Source organism: Fukomys damarensis, unplaced genomic scaffold (assembly GCF_012274545.1).
Source record: "Fukomys damarensis isolate Sample0158 unplaced genomic scaffold, DMR_v1.0_HiC HiC_scaffold_20, whole genome shotgun sequence".
NCBI classification, from domain to species: Eukaryota; Metazoa; Chordata; class Mammalia; order Rodentia; family Bathyergidae; genus Fukomys; species Fukomys damarensis.
This window is the reverse complement of record NW_022900932.1, coordinates 43,584,556-43,609,996: the sequence shown is the minus strand read 5'-3', so window position 1 is coordinate 43,609,996 and position 25,441 is coordinate 43,584,556. Positions and strand designations below refer to the sequence as shown.

General features: G+C 35.3%; 1 protein-coding gene across 2 annotated transcripts in view; it reads right to left on the bottom strand.

Moving 5' to 3' along the window:
- The window catches only part of Hells (helicase, lymphoid specific), a 38,750-nt gene that overhangs the window by 12,545 nt on the left and 764 nt on the right, over positions 1–25,441 (bottom strand). The window contains exons 3-12 of one of the 2 annotated variants that reach the window (XM_010632065.2): positions 16,939–17,061; positions 13,337–13,390; positions 10,901–10,937; positions 10,757–10,821; positions 7,133–7,174; positions 6,105–6,332; positions 5,541–5,723; positions 4,717–4,860; positions 2,081–2,277; positions 281–377 (exon numbers count right to left, since the gene is read on the bottom strand). In XM_010632065.2, the coding sequence (XP_010630367.1) occupies positions 281–377; positions 2,081–2,277; positions 4,717–4,860; positions 5,541–5,723; positions 6,105–6,332; positions 7,133–7,174; positions 10,757–10,821; positions 10,901–10,937; positions 13,337–13,390; positions 16,939–17,061 (1,170 nt within the window). Of the gene's footprint in view, positions 1–280; positions 378–2,080; positions 2,278–4,716; positions 4,861–5,540; positions 5,724–6,104; positions 6,333–7,132; positions 7,175–10,756; positions 10,822–10,900; positions 10,969–13,336; positions 13,391–16,938; positions 17,062–25,441 lie in introns of those variants that run through there. The other variant, XM_033766661.1, reaches the window with a different exon arrangement.

Genomic DNA, 25,441 nt, shown 5'->3' with positions numbered 1-25,441 from the left:
AAATAAGAAAAAAAATGATGAAGTGTTTGAATAAAATTATCAATCCACAACTGAGAAACTCTGGGGCCATGGGAATTACTGGTAAATTCTTCATACAAACGACACACTTTCATTTTTTAACTGACAATGCTATTAATGGTAAAATGAATATATGTATGAAAGGGTAAAATTTAGGCAAATACTTATGACCTAAAATATGACCCTCCCCCGAATAGGGAAACAGCAAGTTCCTTATTTATTCTATGAGAACACAGTCAGCAAAGTAAGACACAGTCAATACCTGGTGCAGCATATGCAATACATTCTGTTCTCTTTCTTTAGCTATAATATCTTCAGCAGTTTCGGAAAGACTAGTAATATCAAACCAAGATTCAAAGCTAGAAGAAAAACATGACTACAAGTTAACCTATCACAAGAATTAAATTACATAACATGATTCATGTTTTATAACTTATCCATGTAAGAAGCATGGATACTGTTGCACCTAATCCTTAGATGTAATTTTTAAACAGTGAAAACACAAACAACAAAGATAAAGTGATTGCATTTATTAAACCAACAATCAAGAACTGTGATCTGAGTCATTTTCCTCTTATACTAACATAATCTAATAGTACAAATATCAAAGTTAAGATATACATTTTTGTTTGTGAGTTTTGTGATGCTAGGAATTAAGACACAGAGTGTTAAGCATGTTAGACAAGTACTCTACAAGTGAGCTACAATCCCAGCAAAAGGTATACCACACATATTTTGCAAAACATTCTGAAGTTACAAAAGCAACAACTATCTCTCAAAAACAGGGCTGTGTTGTCTATCTCTATAATCTGGACTGCTCCAACAAGTTATTCAGTTCAACATATATGTAACTTGACATATCTACTAAACATCTTATTTCTTTCTAATGTTAGAAAACTATATAAAATAAGTAAAAAAATACAATTGTTTTATTTTGTAGGTAATACTATACCCAGCACTCAGGAGGCAGAGGCAGGATTGCTCTGAGTTCAAGGCCAGCCTGAACTATAAAGTGAGACTCTGTCTCAAAAAATAAATAAAAAAATGTTTTTAGGGCCAGAGATTTAGCTCAGGGGTGCCGCTGCCTGCCTCACAGGTGCAAGGTCCTGAGTTCAATACCCAACCAAACGAAAAATAAAAAAAAAAAAAATAGTATTTTTAGTTCCTACATCTCAATATTCTAACTCAGTAGGTATGTGTAGTACTTGGAAATCTTGTCCTTTAGCGATAGTATGCAATCAAATAAAGTACCTGGCTCAGGCCTGTATTTGAGAATCAGATTTAGAATACATTCTCAAAATAAAACATTAAAAGCTATTTCTCCATATCCAATTAGTTTCTCCCTTCACTGATGCCAATGTGGGTATAAATGAATTCTTTTTTTACTTCACTTTAATTGCTTCCTTCTTACTAATTTTTTTAATCCTTCCATCTGAAGATATTGTTTTCTGAAAACTGTTTTGATATAAGCAAAAATTCAAAATCATTTTAAGGATAAAAAGTGCTAGACTAAAACAGGGCAAACTAGGTTTGTATTTTTGCTCTGTTGCCAACTATTTTATTGTCTAACAACTTTACGGCCACGCTTTCTACGGAGAGACAGATTTTATTTAACATTTTTATCAACCCAGTTTGTTTTATAGATTAAAATTAGGAAAAAAATCTAATAGTGTTTTAAAAATTAAGATTAAAAAGTATTATAAAAATTTTCATAAGACAGCATTTTAATGTTTTCTTTTCTAACAAACTGGAGAAGTTCAAAATTATCTTTCATTTCACACAACTTTGTCAAAAGTAGAACCCACAGCAGGGGATTTAGCTCAATGGTACTGCTGCCTACTTTGCAAGAGCAATGTCCCAAGTTCAATTCCCAGTACCAAAAAAAAAGAACAAGTAGAACCTTTAATGTATACCACAAAAAACTTGCCAAAAATATCATTTAAATTCAGTTACCTATAAGAATTCATTTCAGCTAGGACTACAGATATTTAGATTTGAAATAAATATATTTAAAACAAAATTTTTTTAAAAGAAGAAAATAGTTAAATAATGGCTTACCTACCTTTTTAAGTCATCAAAAACATCTGGCAACAAAAAGTTTAGCAATGACCAAAGTTCTGATAAATTGTTTTGCAAAGGAGTACCAGTCAAAAGAAGTTTGTTATCAGCATTGAACCGCTTTAACTCCCTGATCAGTCGGCACTTCATATTCTTAATCCTGTGTCCTTCATCTACAATTAAGTACTTCCAAAAGCAATGCTAGAAAATGAATTGGGGGAAAATTTGTAAAATAACAATCTCATAATTTTTTCTAAAGGCATTTCTGAAAATAAAGGTTCTCTTTTATGAAGGATGTTGAATTTTATCAAATAGCATTTTAGTATCCATTGAGATGATCGTGATTTTCTTTGATCCACTAATGGGATAAATCAATACATTCCTAAAATCAGTGTATACTTGTGTTCCTGGAGCAGACATCACTACATCATGAAATACTAAGTCTCCTTGCTATAATGTAGTTAAGAGGTCTTTATTTCCTAGTTATAGTCTAGCTTTTCTGTTTGTTTTATCAAGTTATCTTAGTTTCCTAATACATACTAGATTCCTAAAATGTAGCTGAAAGCTTTTAGTGCCATATCTTCAGGTCCACATTTGAAATTGACATTCTTTTTCATCTGACAATTTCCCAATTTCTTAGTTATTATTGGTCTGTGTAGGTTTTCTATTTCTTCCACAGTTAATTTTAGTAATGTATTTTCAATGAGTCAAAGAGTACAAAATGAGGTATCTTTTGTATTTAATTATATAGTACATTACCAACAGAATGAAAAATAAAATTTTTACTTTTTAATAAAATCACTTGGAAAAGGATTTATTCTTCTGGCCCTATGGGATCCCTGGATAACCCAAATAATCTTACTTCAAAAGACCTATCTATTTTATCAAATAAAATATAAAACATCAGGTGGTTATCATGGCATACCTGCCTATAATCCCAGTTACTCTAGATACTACAGCAGGAGAATGTTTAGTTGGAAAACGGAGGAAAAGAAAACAAAACCCACACTTTATGGATGAGTAAGTGAAAGACAAGAGAAAACCAAGGAAACAGAAACAATGAGGAACCTAAAAATAATTAGCAAGAGCACTCTAATACTTTATAAACAAGAGCATCAGAACTCTGCATCTCTCTCCCTTAAAGCTTAAATGCTTGAAATGATAACATAGGCTCAGGTAAAGAGAAAAGTCAAAAAATTTTAACCACTAGTAAACACAACTGGCAAGAAGTTTAACTATTTTACTACAGAATGGATAGGAAAAGAAATTAATTAGAAGAGTCTCCATATTACACGGAATAATGCTAACAGTAGCTACTCAGTATGAAAGAATTCTCACACAGAATTAGATACTTTCATATCTTTCCATACACTACTTTTTTTTATGATCAGTATGCTACTTACACTGAAGAAATGGTTTTGATATTTTTATCCATTTTCATAAACTTTTTGAACATCCAAGTAGGATTCTGCAAATCCTATTCCAAAGTTCTGCTCATACATGTAATATCTGACAGTCATGATTTTGCCAACCATACATAATATGTACTCCACTCCACTTATGATCTGTTTTGACTTTGTTGAACCGATTTTCACTATTTTTGTTTTGTGTAAAAAAAAAAAATTACAGTAGATTACACTTGCAAGGACATCATATGGTCAGAGAAAGAAAAGGCAAAAATACATGTCAGTGAGACATGGTGATAAATGTCTGCATACCAGCTACTCAGGAAGCCTGGACAGGAGGAGTCTCAAGTGTAAGGCCAACCAGGGAAACTTTGCAAAATCCTATTTTAAAAGAAAAAGGGTTTGGAGACACATAGCTCAGTGGTGCAGTGTTTGCATATCATTCTTTAGGTTCTAGGGCTAATCCCCAGTAGTGAAAAAATTGAAAAGAGGCAAGAAATTCTAAACAAAAAAGAGAACTATAATAGAGTAGCAATGAAGATACGTTTTCTAACTTCATTATAGTAACAAAAACATAATAGCTAGAATAAGAAAAATAAGTATGAAAATATTAACAGTCCCATAAGAATGTCTAAAAATAACTCATCTTCAAATAATCTATTCTTTTTTAAAGACAAAATGAGCCAGGTACAGTGACACCTGCCTATAACACCAGCTACTCAAGAGGCTAATGCAGAAGGATCACAAGCTTGATCCCACCCTGGATAATTTGGTGACACTGTCTCCAGATAAAAAAATTAAAAATATAGCTCAGTATAGAGATTTTGGGTTCAATCTTCACTACCAAAACAAAACAAACAAAAAGCAAAAAAAAAAAAAAAAAAGAAAGAAAGAAAGAGGTAAGAATATTATACTTTTATTGGTAAATTCCATATTCTCAAAGCATAAACATTAGCTGTAATATATTTGGGTTAGTTAGGTCTACCTAGCAAATTCTAACAGATTAGGTCTATCTGACAGATAGCTCGCAGACTAAAATGTAATAGGATTTAATTTAAGAGAAAATAGGCTTCATTCCCATCTGTTAATATAAGCTTCTAGTTTCTAAAGGAATGGGCACACTACCATTTATAACTTCAACCAGAAAAATTTAAAAACTGGACTGCATGAGAAAGTGGTATGCAAAAAATATAACATATAGACTATAAAGAAATCAACAAAGACCTTTCTGTACCTGTAATGCACTTCGGTCTCTCATGGCTATTTCAAATGATGTGATCACCACAGGTTGAATCTGCAGTGTCCCGGTCTGTCTGTGAATGCTCCTTACCAATCTTTGACGTTCCTGCTGGCTTCCATGATATAACATAGTAGGAATCTAGATTTTAGGTTGATTTAGAACAAAATATAAGTAGCAATTACTTGGAAAAGATGAAATTTTCTGAGTAAAGAAAGTTTAAGTTCTATTTTTCTATAGCAAAATGAGATTACCTAACAAATCCTAAGGCCACCATTGCAGGAAAAGAAAACAAAACCCAAAAATGTAAGAGGCAGATAGGGAAGGTGCTCTACTTCTAGAATATATTCCTCTCATAAGGTAAGGATCTGAATGAGATAATATATATACAGAGAAAAAATACCATGTAATAATAAACATTATAAGGGCTGAGGACGTGGCTCAGTGGTGCCGCCCATGACTGGCAAGTAAGTACAACATCCTGAATTCAATCCCCAATACCAAAAAAAAGAAGAAAAAAAAAAAAAATGCTGGGGATGCGCAGCTCTGGGAAGTGCAAGGCCCTGAGTTTGATTCCTGGTACCACAAAAAGAAAGAAAATTCTACCTAGATTGGTGAATGAAATTATGCAACCCTCAAAAAGAAAGCACAAGATTACCAGTATCTATTCTTTTCAAACAGTGGCATCACTCAGACTAAATAAGTCAAACTAGATGCAATGCTTATAAAAAAATAAATTACTGCATAGTAGGAGGTCTACAATTTAATTCCTGCAATAAAACAAAATACATATGAAGTAATAGTAACATGAGGAAACTTACCTCTGGTGTAAATCTTCTGAACTCAGCAATCCAGTTAGGAAGTGTTGACAAAGGGCCACAGACAAGAAAAGGCCCAGGTACTCCTCTCTGAATCATCAATGCAATTGTAGCAATGCACTGAACAGTCTTGCCCAACCCCATCTCATCTGCTAAAATGCCATTAATTCCATTTTCCCAAAGCATCTGGACAAAGGAATACATAACTATATTCAAATTCTGATATAAAGATCTACTAAATTAGCAATAGTTTATTTCTCTCTTTTTAAGAGAACACTCAAAAAGATGGCAATTGTGAAATTAATACATATACAACATAAATTGTAACAACCTTTAATCAAGGTTGGGAAGTCCTTTATAAAAAAACATAAACTTTGCTTGAAGTCTAACAAGGTAATTTTTACTTTCAAAAATTTATTCAGGGAAACAAATATAAAAAGTACAAAGAAATATTCATTTTATATGTAAAAGTAAAGCATGGAAGGAGCAACTAAAATTATGCTATGTCATATTACTAGGCTATTAGATAGGAACCAATATATTCTATTAAAAATGATAATTCCTTACCCTCAGCCATTCCATGCCTTCTACCTGGTACCACCACATCACTCCTCCTGTGAAAAGCTTTGGTTGTTGAAAGGGTACTGGCTGTCCATTACATTTCCTAACTGGGTCAAAAAAGAATTTAGTATTCTGCCTAACAGTTTGAGCCAATCTATCTTTAATTATGGTATTTGAGTCTTTGTTTTTCTGAAGATCTTCTACACAGATATTAGTAGAGGAGGAACTTTCATCCTGCAGAGAAAAACGTTTGGTTAGAAATCTGATACAAAATACTGCTCTACTCCCCCATTTTAATAGAAAATATAACTAACAAAGTCTAGCCAGTTCTGTATTCATTAGGTCAGGAGAAACAAGACCACATGTCACATAAACACCGAGAGACACTTCCGTTCCATAGAAACATAAAACCACTAAAAAAAAAAAGCTATCAACAAACAAATAAGAATCATCCTTATAGACTAAAACTGTCAACAGGCACTACTTTTAAAAAAGGCCTTTGAAAATGTACCTCCATTCCAAACTGCTATATTGTTACTCAAGATATTTGACTCTTAACATTTCTATTGCTCACAAGGACAACAGATGTCCATGGGGATATGTATGGAGGGAGTTCTTTGAGGAAGCACAGAAACATTTACTTTCATTGAAATAATTACCTTTCTTGAAAGGGACAATGCAAAATTCAAAAAGCTCAATGCAAAATTTAAAAAGTGTATCACACTTAAGAAGTCAATGTTATCCGTGACAGTCAAGCCCAAACTGGAAATCAATGGCTGAATTTACTGATCAGAGATGTGTAACTACAGTTTAAGAATGTGAAAACTGAGGCCAGGGATTTAGCTCAGAGGTTCCGCCACCTGCCTAATAATGACAAAGACCTGGGTTAGATCCCTGGTGGAAGGAAGGAAGGAAGGAAGAAAGAAAAGGAGGGAGGGAGGGAAGAAGGGAGGGAGGTGAAAACTGAGAATAAATCGATTCAAAGGGGAAAAAAATATGCAAGCATAAAACCTAACTTTATTCTAGTATCTTACCTCATTCTCCTTTTTATTTTTTTTAGCCACAGATAAAATTTCCTATAAGATTGAAAAAGCCAAAACAAATTAATAATTTATAAGGCCCATTTATTCAACATTTACTCCATGCTAATTTTATGACAAAAAAAGAACATAAAGCACTCAAGGTAGTTAAGAGAACCCTGACCTGGTAGTACATAACCAAAATTAAGCCTTACAGCCACTTTTAGCTCATAGTCTCAATTAATTGTCAATATTTTTAAAAACTAGATTTTCCCACCAAAAAAAGAAAAGGGCCGGGGATTTAGCTCAGTGGTTCGGTGGCCTGCCGTGCAAGCTCAAGGACCCGAGTTTAATCCCCAGTACAAAAAAAAGAGATTTTCCCAGCCTTGGTTTTTTTTTTCCTTTCTAATGTGAGTAAGTGGAAATGCACACGTGGTAACAATCCTCTGGTGAGCAAACAACAATCTGCAAACCGACTTCAGCTGGCAGTCCATTTCTGTAGTTTTAGATGAAACAAAGTCAGGCTCATTTGTTTACAGTCTGCTGTGGCCATTTTCAGCTACAACAGCAAAGTTCATGTTTGAGTAGTTACCTCAAACACTCAAAATATTATCTGGCTATTTATACAATAAGTGTGTTGGGCCAGGGATTTAGCTCAGTGCTGCTGCCACCTGCCTCGTTAAGTGCAAAGTCCCAAATTCAATCGCCGGTACCAAAACAAAAAACAAAAAAATGCCATGCAACAGAATTGGTTTGCCAACCCTGCTTCAACCACTTTGGGCATCTATGGATAGACCTACAAGCCTGCAATAAAAGGTAAAAGGTAAAAAAGCAAAAAGAAGTGGGACATACAAAGTGTTCTGATTTTGAAATACCTACCCTAACCATACAAGAGTATCACCTGGTGACTTAACCAAGAACTGTTATACCAAATTACCTGAAAAATTTGTTACTAGGCTTAATCATCAAAGAAAATGCACATTTCAAAGAGAACATGAGACCATTATGTGTTAAAGATACAGAGAATAAAATACTTTCAAGAAACTGATCAAATATGAAATTTAAGATGCATAGGCTTGACAGAACATGCCAGTAAATGGCTGACACTATACATACACATGAATGCACGCGGGTCACGTGTACACAAAGTATGCAATCCATATTCCTATCCTAAGGCTTAAAAGATTTCATATAGGGAACCAAAAGAAGAGCTATTCTTTAAATGAAATGAACCTTTGTGGAGAATAATTTAAAATGAATCAAAACATGCATCATGTAGGAAAAAGTCTTACTGAAAATTAAATGCCAGTCACCAACTTCCAGATCAATTTACAGGAAATAAAAAGGGCAGAGAAATTATGGGGATACAGTAAGCACAATTCGGAATGGAGGAAATTATACAAAATTATACAAATAATTTACAAAAATAAGCCAAACCACACAACCGTCAAAGTTTAAAAAAAAAAAAAGTCCTAAGGGATATACTAGTTAAATGCAATCCATGTGCACAATTCAGATCCTGATTTGAACTATAAAAAATATATGAGCCTATTATTGGAAAATTACTTACATTAGAAAATTTCTACCAACTTTAAATAATATAACTAACTACTATGGCTATGGTTTTAAAAAATAGTCCTATGAGGATTGGGGAAATGGGGGGGGGTTGAGACAGGATTTCACTGAACTTACTATGCAGCCCAGGCTGGACTTGAACTCACACCAATGACAAGTTCTGGGGTTACAGACGTGTGCTACCATACCGACTTTTGAAAAAATTTTTATAGTAAGACACAATGCCACTATTTTGAGAGGGACCTCAAAATATTCCCCCTCACTGCAAACACACTTATCCCATCAGTCTTTCCACTTTCTGACGCAATCCTGGAAGTCCTCTCATGTCTTTTAAACTTGTGTTGTATCTGCTTCAGTGGCCTAAAATGATTCAAAGCATTCACCTTTTGTGTCCATTTTGACTTTGGGTTCCGGAAGGACCAGAAGTTACATGGGGTGGGGGGTGGGGGGGCAGCAGATATGGTGAATAAGGTGGATGAGAACAGATCACGCTCTTACAAGCCTGCCTATCTGTGGGATGGCACTCAGAAATATTGTTTCAATCGCACACTCATGACAATGGTAATCACTACATTCTACAAACATGCAGCAATAAAAATTTTAACAACTCATGAAAGAAGGCTTCCACAAATGATTCAGAAAATGGGCAAAAATGATGGATGCACATTCAAAACAATGGGGGAATATTTTGAGGGAGATTAATGGCAATGTGCCTTATAATTTTTTATTTTAACATGTATTATATGTTCTACTCAGAGCTTGCAGATGTCACATCCTAGATAAAAACTTTTATGAACCTTATACCTAAGGACCCCTTCTCGAGGTTCTCAAGAGTATCTACTTTTCCAATTTCAGTGACTATTTCTGTGTTTCTCACTGGATGTAGGCTAAGACAAAAAATGTTCCCCTTCTTTACCAGTGGATCTCACCTACTCATGATATAGTTTGTATCAAATGAGCAGCTGCATGTCTGGCTAAATCTCAATAAAGTATAATGTATATGCAACTGTTAGCTGATTAGGTAATCAATTTTTGTGGTTACATATTATTTTTAACTTTAAAAAAGGTATCAGACTTCATCCTTAAAGTACTTGTCACATATAACTTCCTAATTTATTAAGAACTAAAGAGTCTGAATTTCCAGGAAAAGAAAAATACGTAAGTGATAATAAAAGTAGGTCTTTTAAAAACGTAACAATGTGACAAAAACACGAAACATATTAAATTTGTCAAATGAACACACTCTAATTCATTCATGCTTTATGAGACAAAAATGAGAAAGTTTATTAAAAAGGAGTAAGATTTCAGTTTCCTAAAAGTCTTCCTTCAACAAGAAACAGGAACAAAGTTTTTAAGACAATATAAGTACTACATGAAGTTATACTATATATAATAACAGTTTCTGATTAAGCCAACCTTGGACTCCTTCAACAAACAGCGGATGGCATCTTCTTTCCTAAAACTCTTCTCTAGTCAGACAGCACTCTTACTATCCCCTCTCCACACAGAAATACTGTAATTCTAAACTCTAGGCCTCTAAATACATTGGCATAGAATCCTTCTCTCTTCTCTATCCAGAGTTCCTAATACAATGCTGTAAGTCCACTACTACATATTTCATAAAGACATAATGATTCAGAAAATCACTTTATTACTGATACATGCATAAACTGAAGAAAAAACCAATATGTCCTGAAGATAAAAAGCTGTCATTTTAAAAGATAAGTCTTTGAAAGATGACATTTTCAGATTAGTCTAAAATCTATCAAACTCTAACAGTTTTAGATTTTTACAGTACTTTTATTTTTCCAGTATATTAATGCATATTGGTTATACAGATTAATGTGTTTCATTTCAGCAGATTTGTAAGAGCACAAGGGTTCAAATTTTTTGGTAGGTTCACTTAAAAAAATATATTAAACAGGCTGGGGATTTAACTGGTGCCTCGCAAGCACTGAGCTAAATTCCTGGCCCTAGCAACAGTAATTCTTACAGCTCTAGAGTGTTGAAAACTTGTAGCAGGTTTTACTTAAACTGAATATTAACTACCATCCCCATTTTTACCTCTTTGGACATGACTTCTGAAATACTGTATGACTCATCTTCTCTTCCTCTTTTCTTTTTCATGACTGTAAAAAAAATTTACTTTTAATAGCAATTAAAACAAATATATATACACATATGCTTCAAAAGAACAAAAAAATTTACCTAGATTCTGTTCACTTGCAGTAACTGAAGTTTTACCCTACAAAACAGATTAAAAATATTAATTTTACTATGGATTTTTATGGTATTACATATTAAAAGACAACAGATTTGCCAGGCATGGCGACACATGGCCTGTAATCACAGCTACTGAGTAAGACTGTAACTTTGAAGCCATCTTGAGCAATTTAGTGAGACCCTGACTCAAATTTTAAAAGTTAGTGATACAGTTCAATGCAAAGCTCTGGGTTCAATCCACAGAACTGCAAAACAAAATAACTAATTGAGAGAAATGTTCCTTAGTTGATCTATATCCACATTACTCACTATTGCACTTACCTATATACAATCCTCTACATTTTCCTACCATAACTTGTTCATGAGTTTAATCCCCTGCTTCTTCCCAAGGGTTCTATTTTTCTCTTTTTTCTTCCTTATTCAAATCAAAATTAAACAAAGGTGTTTTTGTTTTGAAATATGTGTATCTGCTTTTACTGTATTTATCCTGGAGCTATTCACTGGATAGGGTGAGATATGAAAGAAATACCCATTTTGAGTAAAATTTTTAAGTTAAATACAACTGAAAGTACAGAGAGGAAAATATAAACATTAGTGAAGGTGGTAACCAAATAATGATATTCAAAGAGTCAATGTATCAGTCAAATGATTGACACAAAGTGAGTCAAATATGAGTTTTGAATAAATTTGTTGCAAAATAATCTGCAAATTCTTTTACCAGGTACTTATTATCATTAACCAGATGAGGACTCAAACACTGTAACTGGATTTACTGATGCCCTACCTATTTAGACCACTGGTATTTTGATACTGCCTTTAATAAAGGTAGTTAGTATAGAAGCTAAACTAAAGCTCTAAAAATACTGGGTCAAAATTCTGGTATTACTATTTATCAGATTATGCAACTTCAGCAAGTTGTAGTTAACTGTTATTATTTGCACTAATTATGCTCTATGAAGTCTATAATCATTGCCTCTAGGAAAAATACAAACTTAGATTCCTGCAGTTATAACAAGTTACTGTAGTTACAACGTTTTCATCAACCAACCAACAGAGAACTGTTTAGCGTGTTTCTGTTTAAAGATACCTTATTTAATATACAGTAGTTTAATAATGAACTCAGCCAACAGCACTGTAACTCATGGCTAAAATAATCTTATCTGATACATGTACTTTCTCCACAAGTTACATCACAGCCTTTCTCCACTTGGAAACATTAGACAGTAGACTGCACTTTAAACCTCTTTGGAGACGATTTTTACGTTACAAAAATCACGAATAAGAACAAAAACATATATACATCATGAAAAAGACATGTTCACTGTATGAGAACTGAAACAAGGCACAGCCTGCTGTGTTTGACCTCAGTTGGTAATGAGGGTGTTGGGAGACTAAAAATTTTTGCTGCTGGGCCAGGATTTATTTCAGCAGTTCTGCTGCCTGCCTCGCAAGAGCAAGGTCTCGTGTTCGATCCCTGGTACAAAAAAAAAAACTTTGCTGCTCTGTACACAAGCATATCTGTGAATGAAGCACCAAGGGCCAGAGATTTAGCTCAGGGGTGCTGCTACCTGAGTACCAAAATAATAATAATAATAATGAATGAAAGCACCAAGAACATTGAGTGTGGGGTTACAATAACTTCAATGGGAAGACAACTTCATAATTATAGAACCTGTGAACAGAGTAATATACTCTACAAAGAGTGAATGAGGGGCCAGGGATTTAGCTCACTGGTTCTGCCACCTGCCTGGCAAGCACAAGGACCTGAGTTTGATCCCCAGTACAAAAAAAAACAAAAACAAAGAGTGAATAACTTATCTCCTCATATCAGCTTCTTTATAGGTGAAGTGGATGTATAAAGGGGTTTTAAGAAATTAAGTGAGAAGGCATATAGAAAACATCTAACATAAAGGAAAATCTAACAAATGTGACCTTTGTTTCTTTTTTCATTAGCACAACTATTCGTTATGGTCTCCAAAAGTGCTTGCTACTTATAAAATGTCTTGCAATACAAAATGTAGTTTCTTTCAAAGTGAATATATTTTGGAATGATGAAAAATAGTACACAGAATTAGAATATGAAGAGGTCATACTTTGGCTCTCTTTCCACTTCTTAAATACCGAGACACAAATTTTAAACATATCTATGCAGCTAACAAATGAAGTAAAATATAGTTAATCAATCAAAAGAACACATGGGCCAGGGATTTAGCTCAGTGGTTCCACTGCCTGCCTCGCAAGCACAAGGACCCAAGTTCGATCTCTGGTACCAAAAGAAAAAAAGAACACAAAAGATTTTCTTCAATACTTAAGACAACATAAATATTTTCATAAGGGCTAGAGGTATGGTTCAGTGGTAATGTTGAGTATGCATAAGGCCCAGGATTCAATCTTGAGCTTTAAAATAATAATAATAATTACCTTTACAACTTTTATAGATTTTTTTCTCTCCAATTTCTCTTTCTTCTTCTGTTCCTATAAAATAATTGATTCTTAGTATCTTAGTGGGAAATACATTTAAAACATACATCTCAACTTTCACAAAACTGTTCACAATGAAAAAAACACAGTAATTATAAAACAAGGAAAACTTGTGTTTCAAATCTTTATGGAGCCAAGCGTGGTGGCGCACACCTGTAATCCCAGCACTTGGGAGGCTGAGGCAGGAGAATCGCAGCTATGAGTTTGAGACCAGCCTGGGCTACATAGTGAGTTTCAGGTCAGTCTCAACTACATAGTGAGACCCTGTCAAAAAAAAAAAAAAAAAAAAAAAAAAAAAAAAAAAGGAATAACAGGGAACAGATTTACTGTCATAAACAACAATCCAGACAAAATATATTAAACAGTGTTTTACTCTTCTCTCCTTGCTGAGACAAAACACCTAACACCCAAAATTACAATTAAAAGGGTTTATGTAGCTCACTTTGTAGAGGTTTCACTCCACAATTAGGCTCCAAACAGGATGGAACATGGCAGAGGGGCAGCACAGAGGAGAAACAGTTCATGGAGCTCACATAGTAGCAAAAGCAACAAGGGGCAACAACAGCTCTTTCTATCCCTTATATCTTATCCAGACTTAGGGGAGGTAGCACTCACACCTTTTATCCTAGTGCCTTTGAGCTTAGCATTGCACCTTGAATTAATCACACACTCTAGATTCAGCAACCTCAGAAAAAGCTCCCCCTAAAACTGCATGACCCAAACCATAACACAATGCTTTTCAAAAAGACAGAGATCACTGACAAAAAGGAAAAAGAGATCAAGTCTTCTGAAGGCCAACTCTTGCCTAAAGGCAAGAACAATTAAAGGAAGGAGAATCCAAACAGAAGCCAAAATCAAATCATAGACAAAACTGAAACTGAGAGCTGCTAGTATTCCAATGTCAAGGACCAAAAAAGACAAAGCTGCACAAAGAAAGTTATAGTCTGTTGTCTCAAGATATTAATTACACTAAGCCATGATAAGCTCATAGTGTGAGCAACCAAGGGTAGGAAAATAGATACTAAAAAGAAGCAAGTACAGCAATTTCCTGTGTCCCAAGAGATCAGGAAAAAGGAATACCTCAGATTCCCTCAGGGAAAGTAGAACACCCTAAATATAGGGCACCAGATTGGGGTGGGGGAATGGTCATTCCTAGACTAAACTCTGTTACAGATGTACCTTAAATTTTTATTTTTCTTTTTTTTGGTACCAGGAACTGAACTTGGGACTTTGCACTTTCAAGGCAGGCAGCAGCACCACTGAGCTACATCCTTGGCTCTGTATCTTAAATTTTAAAGCAAGGATACAACCCATTTTTTCCAAAAGGTGACTAAAATATTTTTTGCCTTGTAACTCATTGAGTACATCCTCATTTTGGGTTTTACAACACAAAATTCTTTATAAAGGTTCCAAAAAGGGAAAGAAGGGGGTAAATGTAGCAAAAATCTCAATTAGTAACTCTTAATAGGTAATAGGGATGTAGGGATTCATTGTAGTCTCTCAATTTGCACCAGTTCTTAAATCTTTATACATCACAGTGGGGAGATAATAAACACAATGATACAATGTATCACATAATGAGTACAATAGGAACAGCACAATAAGGTAATAGTAATTTCAAATTCTAGGACTCCCCGGAAGGTTAAATCAGAAGGATCACAAGTTTGAGCCCAGCCTGAGAAACTTAGCAAGACCTTTTCTCAAAAAAAGGTCTAGGGATTTACCTCAGTGCCAAGTGTTTCTTTTTTCCACATATCAAGCAACTGTGTCAGGTCCCATGCACTGAAGGATCAGTTCCTAAGATTTCCCCCTCTCCTCACTTCAGACTGCAATCTCTATCTCCCAGATTGTTTTACCTGTGCTTCTATTATCATAGACAGTTAAATTAGAAATATTATAAGCAGTCAGACAGGGTTCCAAGGCCCTCCAAGAAGTCAAAACAGAAGATAAGACTCCATCACAACAGTGGCTGGAGGCAAGGAACTGCAATGATTGATATGCTAAACAGGCAACTTTCCTGAGGAAGCAAAACCTCCCTAGCCCACTCCTCTCAGAAAACCCTTGTTGCATTCCATGTATACATGCTACTTGAGTTGCTTCCCCAATTATTCAACATTACCTAAGACTAAACTTGTAACCTTATACTTTAGTCCCACCTTATAACCACCTCACCTCAAGGTTTTGCTCTATAAAACTCCCTTGTGCGGGCCGGGGATTTATCATAGTGGTGTTGCACCTGCCTTGCAAGCCCAAGGTAAAAAGAAAACAAATAAACAAACAACTCCCTTGAAAAATGGGGTCTTCTGCCAATAAACAATTTCTAAAACCCCTTCTCTATTTCTTAGACAGAAGCTATCTTTCAATACTTCCTACCTTTTATCTCCATTATTCTTAGAATTCATTTTTCAATTTTAGAGAACAGGAACTCAGTGCATCAAGGCATACAGCAGGTTAGAAGTTATAATATTTCTCATATTATTTGAGATCCATACAACATCCCTATATCATATGTCCTATATCACTACGAATTGGGGTTCACACATCACCCTCTCTTAATTGGATTAACTTGCTAGATTGAGATAACAATACTTTACTTTTTATTGGTTAATTATAAAAGATATACTGATGAACACATCATGAAGACACAGGTAAAGTGAGGCACAGTATGTGGTAGGAGGCAGTTTCCCTATCCTTGCCAAGAATCTCCATGTGTTCCTTAACCAGAAGCTTTCAACATCAAGTCTTTTGGGAGCTTTACTGAGCTTCATTATATAATCATTACTGATCCATTAAATCAGTGGTAACTGGTGACCAGCCTTATCTTCTGCCCCCATCCCCACCCTAGAAAGTAGGAAGTAGAGCTCAAGTTCCAACCCTCCAATCGTGCCAAGGTTCTTCTAAAAACCAGTAAGCACTCTGAAGCTATCATTTAACTCATTGGCATACAAAGAGACAAAGCACTTTAGAGAGTCCAAGGATTTTAGGATCCAAGGAACAAACAGGGATGACACCAAATATATATAAAATAGCAAATAATATATAATTTTACAGTACCACACCATAATATTCTAAAAAGGAACAGTGATCTGTGACAGAAAGCAAATTTCTTGGGCTAGGGATTTAGCTCAGGGAAACTATGCCTGCTTTGCAGGCACAAGGTCCTGAGTTCAATTCCTGGTACCAAAAAAAAAAAAAAAAAAAAAAAAAAAAAAAAAGAGAGAGAGAAAAGGTGGAGAAGGGAGGGGGAGGCGGAGGCGGCAGTGGCAGCAAATCCCTAATGCCCAGAAAGAACTCGATTTGGAATAGAAATGTACACTATTATCTTGATTTGTATTGACTGGGTCTATACCACTGAGATAACAAACAACATGCTGCAGTATTCATGCTATAGGTTCACCATCATTGGTCTATAATTTCACTGGTGAAAATTCATCAAAGTATAAAGCTGAAACACATGCTTTTTACTATATACAATTTATACTTAAATAAAGGTGTTTAGAATAATTTTAAGGTCCTAGTCATAATTAATCACACATACATACCTCTAATTGCTGCTGCTCCATTTTAGTCAATAAAAATTTGGAGTAGATGTTGCTCTTTTCAAGCAAATGTTGAAGCCTCCGATACCGAATTTCTGTAGATTCTCTGTCCCAAGATAGGCGAGCCTATCCAAAGAGAAGTTTTCCATAATTACTTAAGTATTCTGAGTGATTTTTTTTTACAAAATGTTTAATAAAAATGGGTAAACACACTTCGGGTTTAAAATATTTTCTAAGACTAATGAAAAAAGATTCTTGCAGGGGTATGGGGAAAAAAAAAAGAACCAACATATATCATGCTTTATAAGAGTCCAATGATAAATGTAACTACTGTTTGCTTTAAATACACCAATAAACAAGTGAAACAGAAAAAGATTTTTACAAGATTAATTTACTAAAGATAGTTTAGTTTTAATTTACTAAAGATAGTTTCATTTTTAAAAAATAGAACAAGTAACTTTATAAAGACTCACTGGCTAAGGGCTACCACATCTATTTTTAGAATTTTAAAATTATATTGTTAAAAGTCAACTAATTTCTCATCCTCTTTCTTCTCCCTAGTTGTTTGCTCCTAAGCTTTGCCCTATATCGTTTAGTTTTCTTTTCCCTAGTACTTTTATCTTTCACTTCTCTATACTTAATTACAAACTTCTGTAACAGTAATACAACCACATAACTGTAATATAACATATTCATCCAGTAAATTCTAAGGGTCTAAAATAGTCTAGTGGTAGAGGAGGAAGCTTTTTTAAAGTCACACTGACAGAAAAGATAAATATTTTAAAGAGAATAAATAAAATCGATAAACCCTTAGCCAACCTTATCAAAAAAAGGAAACGGCTCAAATCCATGCAATTAGAAATGAAAAAGGTTAACACAACATATCCATCAGAAATCCAGTGTTTGTTTGTTGTTGTTTTTTTTTTGCAGTACCGAGGATCAAACTAAGGACCTTTCAATTTCGAGAAGGCAACGACAACACTGAGCTAAACCCAGGCCCATCCATCAGAAATCCATAGGATCATTAATACCTACTTCAAGAACCTGTAATCTAATAAAATGGAAAACACAGAAGAAATGGACAGATTCCTAGATACATATGAATCACCAAAGTTGAACAAAGAAGATATAAAAATTCTAAACACCCCAATTACAATCAATGAAATTGAAAACATAATTACAAGTTAACCAACAAAGAAAATTCCAGGTCCTGATGGATTCACTGCTGAATTCTACAAGACATTTAGAGAACTACTGTCACTACTCTTAAATTTTTCAATGAAATTGAAAGGGAAGCAATACTTTCAAATTCATTCCTAGAAGCAAGTGTTACTTTGATTCCAAAACCAGGGAAAGACCCAATCAACAAAGAGAACTGCAGGCCAATCTCCCTAATGAACGTAGATGCAAAAACCCCCTCAATAAAATACTGGCAAACAGAATGCACAACGTCATCAAGAAGATCATATCCAGGGATTTAGCTCAATGGTGTCCCAGCCTGACTTGGAAAGGCAAGGTCCCAAGTTTGATCCCCAGCAAGAACAAAAAGAAAAAAAAAGATCAGACACCTTGACCAAGTTGGATTTATCCCAGGGATGCAAGGATAGTTCAACATAAATAAATCAGTATGTGTAATACACTATATTAACAGAGTCAAAGGCAAAAACAGTATGATCATCTATCTCAACAGATGCAGAAAAAGCATTCGACAAAATTCAACACCCATTCATGATAAAAACCCTGCAGAAAATTGGAAGATATGGTCTTTATCTCAACCTGATAAAGGGTATTTACAAAATCCAACAGCCAACATCATACTAAATCATCAAAAATTGAAAACCTTCACGCTAAAATCAGGAATAAAACAAGGTCGCCCACTAACACCATTCCTGTTCAATATAATCTTGGAAACATTAGCCACAGCAGTTAGACAAGAGAAAGAAATAAAGGGAATAAAGGTAGGAAAGGAAGAAGTTAAACTGTCATTATCTGCTGACTATGATACTCTCTACATAGAAGACCCAAAAAGCACTGCCAAAAGACTTCTAAACGCAATTGACAGATTGAGTAGCCCGACACAAGCCCAACACTCAAAAATCAATGAGCCTTCTTGTACACAAATAACAGATTCACTGAGAGAAATTAGGGAAACAATTCCTTTCAAAATAGCATCCAAAAAAAATGAAATATACAGGAATCAATCTAATGAAGGAAGCAAAAGATATCTAAACTGAAAGCTACAACACTCTGAAAAGTGATACAAGAGGGTATAAGAAAATGGAAAGATGTCCTTTGTTCCTGGGTACGAAGAGGCAATATAGTGAAAATAGCCATACTTCCAAAACTGCTATACAGATTCAATGCAATCCTGATTGAAATCCCAACAGTATATTTCACAGAACTAGAGAAAACAATTCCAAAATTCATTTGGAACTACTAGAGACCTAGAATAGGAAAAGCTCTAGGCAACAAAGACATGGCAAGGAGTATCACAATCCCCAATTGGAAACTGTACTACAAAGCCACTGTGATAAAAACAGCATGGTACTGGCAAAGAAACAGACCCAAGAATCAGTGGAATAAATTACAAGATGCAGAAACAACTCCAGACATACTCAGCTACCTCATCTTTGACAAAGGAACCTACCATCCTCACTGGATGAAAGATAGCCTCTTTTATAAATGGTGTTAGAAAAACTAGATTTCAACTGGCCAAAGATTAAAACTAGAACCCTGGCCCAGGGATTTAGCTTAGTAGTTCCGCTGCTGCCTCACAAGTGCAAGGTTCCGAGTTTGATCCCAGTACCATTAAAAAAAAAACAAAAACAAAAAAACTAGAAACCAATCTTTCACCAGGCATTACACTAAAATCCAAGTGGACTAAAGATATAAATATTAAAACAGAAACACTAAAAACTGACTGGAAAATAAGTTAGGTAGAACTCTTGAAGACACTGGAATAGGAAAAGACTTTATGAACAAATCCTCAGTAACACAAGAACTAGCACAAAGAATCAATAACTGAGGGGGCTGGGGATTTAGCTCAGTGGTTCGGCTGCATGCCTCGTAAGCACAAGTACCCTAGTTTGAGCCCCAGTACCAAAAAAACAAAAGCAAAAAAATATAAAATAAAATAACTGAGATCTCATCTTTTTAAAACACTTCTGCACTGCAAGAGAAACCACCAACAGAGCTGAGACAACCTACAATGTGGGAAAAAAATTTTAAAAGCTGCTCCTCAGACAAAGGACTATTATCTAGAATACATGAAGAACTTAAAAAAAAAAAAACAAAACAGGCCCCCCAAATATAAAGACCCAATTTGAAAATGGATATCTGAAATGAACAGACAATTCTCAGTAAAGCAGCAAATAACATATGAAAGTATTCAACATCACTGGTCATTCAAGAGATGCAGAAGAAAACAACACAGACTCTACCTCACCCCAGAAAGAATGGTTGCTATCAAATTAACCAATAACAAATGATGGCAGGGTTGTGGGGAGAAAGGAACCCTTCTCCCGAAAGGAACAACTCCGAACTGTTGTTCAGAGTGCAGACTGGTGCAACCACTGTGGAAATCAATATGGAGATACCTAAACAACTAGGATTAGAATTCCCATTTGACCCAGATATTCCTCTGCTGGGTCCCAAAAGATCATACCACAGAATCATATCACAGTGATATATGCTCTCCCATGTTTATAGAGGCACAGTTTGTAATAGCTAAAACTTGGAAATAGCCCAATTTCCCATCAACTAGGGACTAAAGATTTTTTTTAATAAAATGATTACTCAGCCATAAAGAAAAAGAACTAGAGACATTTATAGCTAAGTGGAAGCACAATGATACCATACTCTTAAGTGAAATTAGAACAAATGTATAAATACAGAACAGTTTCTCTAGTATGAAAAACTAAAAGTGTTAAATAAGGATCAAAATGTATTACTGATACAGTGTAATAGGAAGAAAAGGTCTAAAGGAATAGGGAAAGTGGGAGGAGTAGGCGAAAGTTAAGGGGGAAAAATATGAGAAAAGGGGACAGGGGAATGGGGAAAAAATAAGAACAAATATATGTCATGTAAAGGCACAAGATCCCAATGATGAATGATGAATGTACTGTATTCCTAAAATGTACCAATAAACTTTTTTTTGGGGGGGGGCTTGAGAGAGGGTCTCACTCAGTAGTTGAGACTGACCTGGAACTCACTATGTAGCCCAGGCTGGTCTCGAACTCACAGTGATCATCCTGCCTCAGCCTCCCAAGTGCTGGGATTACAGACATGCGCCACCATGCCCAACTATTGTACCAATAAACTCAATGAAAAAAAAAACTATTTAAATCAGAATAGAGGCAAGAAGAAATCAATAACCCTAAAATATCTAGGATTGAAAACTACAGTATCATACCCTTACATGTAAGCTCCTTAACACCTATCAACAAACACACACTGCAGCACCTAATCCACAAATTCCAAAAAGTTCCCAGGCAGATGAACACAGGAAGACTAATTTTCATTACAGATGAAATGATACAGCCGGGTGTGGCGAAGGCCTGTAATCCCAGCACTCGAGAGGCTGACGCAGGAGAATCACCACTGTGAGTTCGAGACCAGCCTGGGCTACATAGTGAGTTCCAGGTCAGTCTCAACTACATAGTGAGACCCTGCCTCAAAAGAAAAGAAATGAGAGTGATATATCTGAAAACACTAAGTATTAAATGACAAGCCATGCATGGTGGCAAATGCCTATGATTCCAGCTATTTTGGAGGCTAAGGCAAGAGGATCAGAAGTGCAAGTCTTGTCTGAACAATTTACTGAGACCAGTCTCACGAAATCAAAACAAAATGGACTTATATTTAAATACTAAATTTTATACTAGACCCATAAATCTTGAAAAATTCAAAAAATTAATAAAATCAGAGAAATTAGATTTCAGGAAATAGGTAACACCTGTGTTGTCTAATGGACTAATAAATGATTCCTTCTCAGCCTTACTATCAAGTGGGGTAAAGGACAGATACATAAGAGCCCAGGTCAAAAACTTTATCAACTATGGTATAATTTCTTACATTAATATTAACCTCTAACTGAACTAAAAATCCTAAATGAGAAACTTTATAATTAAAAGGACTTTTAGAGATTTGGTAACACATACCTCTCATTTTATACAGTCTTAAAAAAAATTTCTGATAATGTATTAAGGGTATCAGCTACTTTTTGGCAGATTCTTACTATCTGTGTTTCAACTAAACCAAACCACTGACTTTTCAACCAAAAGCATGAAAAAGCAAAAATAAAGCCAACCTTCTAAAAAACCCTAATTGTTTTCAAATTAGAAGAATCTTATAGCATTTGCCTAGCATGTGCCAGACCAAACTAAATCCCCAGCAGGAAGGATGGACAGAATGGATAGGACATGGATGATGGGAATTCATTTCTAAATTCTAAATAATGCCCCTCCCCCACATTATATACTATACCTTGGGTGGTTTTTGCTAAACTAGCTTATGATATCTAAGCCATTACTCCTATGGACTTGTTTTCTTAATGTCACTCTAGTTTTCTTTCAATGTCTATTATAAAACCAACAACAACAGTTAAACATCTAAGAAAGTAATATATGTTCACTACAGAAAAGTTAAATGTCAATAAATACATTAATCATCAGATGTGGTGGCATGTGCCTGTAATCCCACTTCTGAAGATTAAGGCAAGAGGATCACAAGTTCAAGCCCAACCTGGGCAATTAAGCAACTCAGGCAATTTCAAAATACAAAAAATTTAAAAAGAGCTGGGGAATTTAAAGAGTAGGGGAAGCCCCTACTATATTTGGGATTTAAATTAGATACAGCCATTAGTACTTTAAATCCTGTCCAGAATAAATTACCATTTATGTTAAAAGTAGTTAAAGCTTTAGAATGCCATTAGGGAATAATATGTTTAAACCACACCAATGGTTAATCTTCAAATCCAATCTGTAAATTTCTGCAAGACTTTCATATCACCATGATCATAATCATCATCATCATTATGGAAATGGGTATTGAAGCTAGGGCCTGCCTTCTGATTGAACTAGTGCCAAGCCCAGCCTCCAATTTTTTTTTTTTTTTTGAGAAGGTCTTGCTAAGCAGCTCAACTGTCCAGGCCGGGCTCAAACTGCCATCCTACTGTAACCCCAAAGTGCTGGGATTACAGATACATACCATCTCTCTCTGATTCAGCAGCTTCTTTATTTTATAGTACCAAACAGTAGCTCTATCTGTGGAAAGCACTGACTGGAACACATCTTGGTGGTTAGGATTCGTCAGTATGCCAAAGGACACTGAGGGTAGAAATTCTCCACTGTCTACCCCATTAACTTTTAACACCACTCCCAGTTGTTTTGAAGTTCTATTTTAGTTTACACACAATATTGTACTATAGGGACCACTCTCCTCTTACCTTTCTAAGAAGCCTCACCATTCTTAACCTTCTTCCTCCTCACTTCAAAGGCATTAAGACTACTCAGCAAGCTTCCTAATAATGACTTATTTTAAAAGAAAATACAGATGAAAAGGCATACAAAATAAATGAATGTCAAAGTCATTCTCCAGGCTCTTCACAAAAGTTAGAATCTCCTAAGGCAAAGTAAATGCTTCTCATCAAGGAATTTAAACTAGCTATTTCTCTCTTTGTATTTTTAAACACATGCCTATAAATATGTTGTTCTTTCAACACATTTGGAGGCTTTAAGTTTTGTGACCTCTGGGGAAATGTTTTAAAATCTCAAATAAGGAGTCTTTGAAAGTTATTCTAAGACTTTTCTAGTCACCAAAGCATTAACTTTTTGTAAGGCTCAAGGGCAAAAATTCATCAGCCTTTCAATACCTACAGAGACAATTTAATAGAAATGGACCACAATCCTACTTGTGAGAAAACTACACATTATTAACAATGAAAGGAACTGTGTACTTTTTACAATGTAAAGATTTAAAGTGGAGTCCGGGGATTTAGCTCAGTGGCACTGTGCATGCTTCCCAACCTCAAGGTCATGAGTTCAGATCACAGTGCCAAAAAAAAACCAAACATAGAAAGATTAAATGTGGATTTAAATTACTCTTTGGTAGCTGGACATGGTGATGCAAGTCTATAATTCCAACACTCTGGGAGGCTGAGGCAGAAGCACAAGTATCAAGCCCAAAGTGGGCAAGATGGTCTAAACAGTAAAAACATGTTGAAAGGGCTTGAAATGTAGCTGGGTGCAAAGGCCCTGGGTTCAATCGAAAGTACTACAAACAGGGCCAAGAATGTGGCCCAGTGGTTCCACCACCTGTCTCATTAAGGGACCCCCGAGTACCCCAAAAAAAAAAGAAGAAGGAGTAAAAAAGCAGAAGTGGGCCGGGGATTTAGCTTAGTGGTTCCACTGCCTGCTTCACAAGCGCAAGGTCTAGACACAGTTCAATCACCCGTAACAAAAAAAATTTAATTAATTAATTAATTAAAATAAAATAGCAGAAGTAAAAAAAGCAGGTCATTCTACTCATTTTCAGCAGAAAATATATACAGTACTATGCATTTTGAAAACTTAAAATAAAATTAAAGATGCACTACTCAAGATAAGTACTAACACATCACTCTTACAACTTCTGAAGTTCACTTTATTCTGGGCACTGGCCCCAGGACCTCTATTTTGCAGGTCACCGAGTTACACAGCCAGTTATTAAACGTATTATATTTTCATAATTTTGTGTGGGACACAAAGTACATCACAAAAATTACTTTATCATCTTTAGTTAATCAACAAACACTAATTCTCTCCTATGTTTTAGGGGCAGTACCTACAAAAACAAATCAGGAAATGATAGACCCTAAAGAAACAAAATGATGCCTTTACTCAGGAGGCTCTGAGGTAGGAGCACTGCTGAGTTTAAGGCCCGCTGGCTCCATGCTTCAAGGCCAGCCTAAACTACAAAACAATCTCAAAAAAAACAAAAGTTGAGCAAGGCGTGGTGGTGCACACCTGTAATCCCAGCAATCGGGAGGCTGAGGCAGGAGGATTGCTGTGAGTTCAAGACCAGCCCGGGCTACCTAGTGAGTTCCAGGTCAGTCTCAACTACATAGTTGAGACCCTGTCTCAAAATCCCCCCGGCAAAAGTTGATAACTTCAGAGGAAGATGTCATCAGACCTCGTTTCAGCCCAACCTCTGACTAATTTACTAGACAGAAGGTGTAGTAAATTGTGACTACAGGTTTTAAAGATCAATGTTTGTCACCAAGCATAGTTAAGGTAGTACTTTAAAAAGGAAATAAGGATGACAAAGGAAAGCATTTGCTACTGGCTTTGAAAGAAGTATCATGGCCAAAAAAGCAATTTGAAATGCTTACTCAAAAGAAATGAGAGCACTTTTTATGGTTATTTCAAGACTCACACAACCCCACTATTTAAAGCACGTGTGATGGTTTCTCAAAGTCAGCGTCTGTAAACATTCACAAAAGGTAAGTACCAAAGCTGTTTTAAAGTTT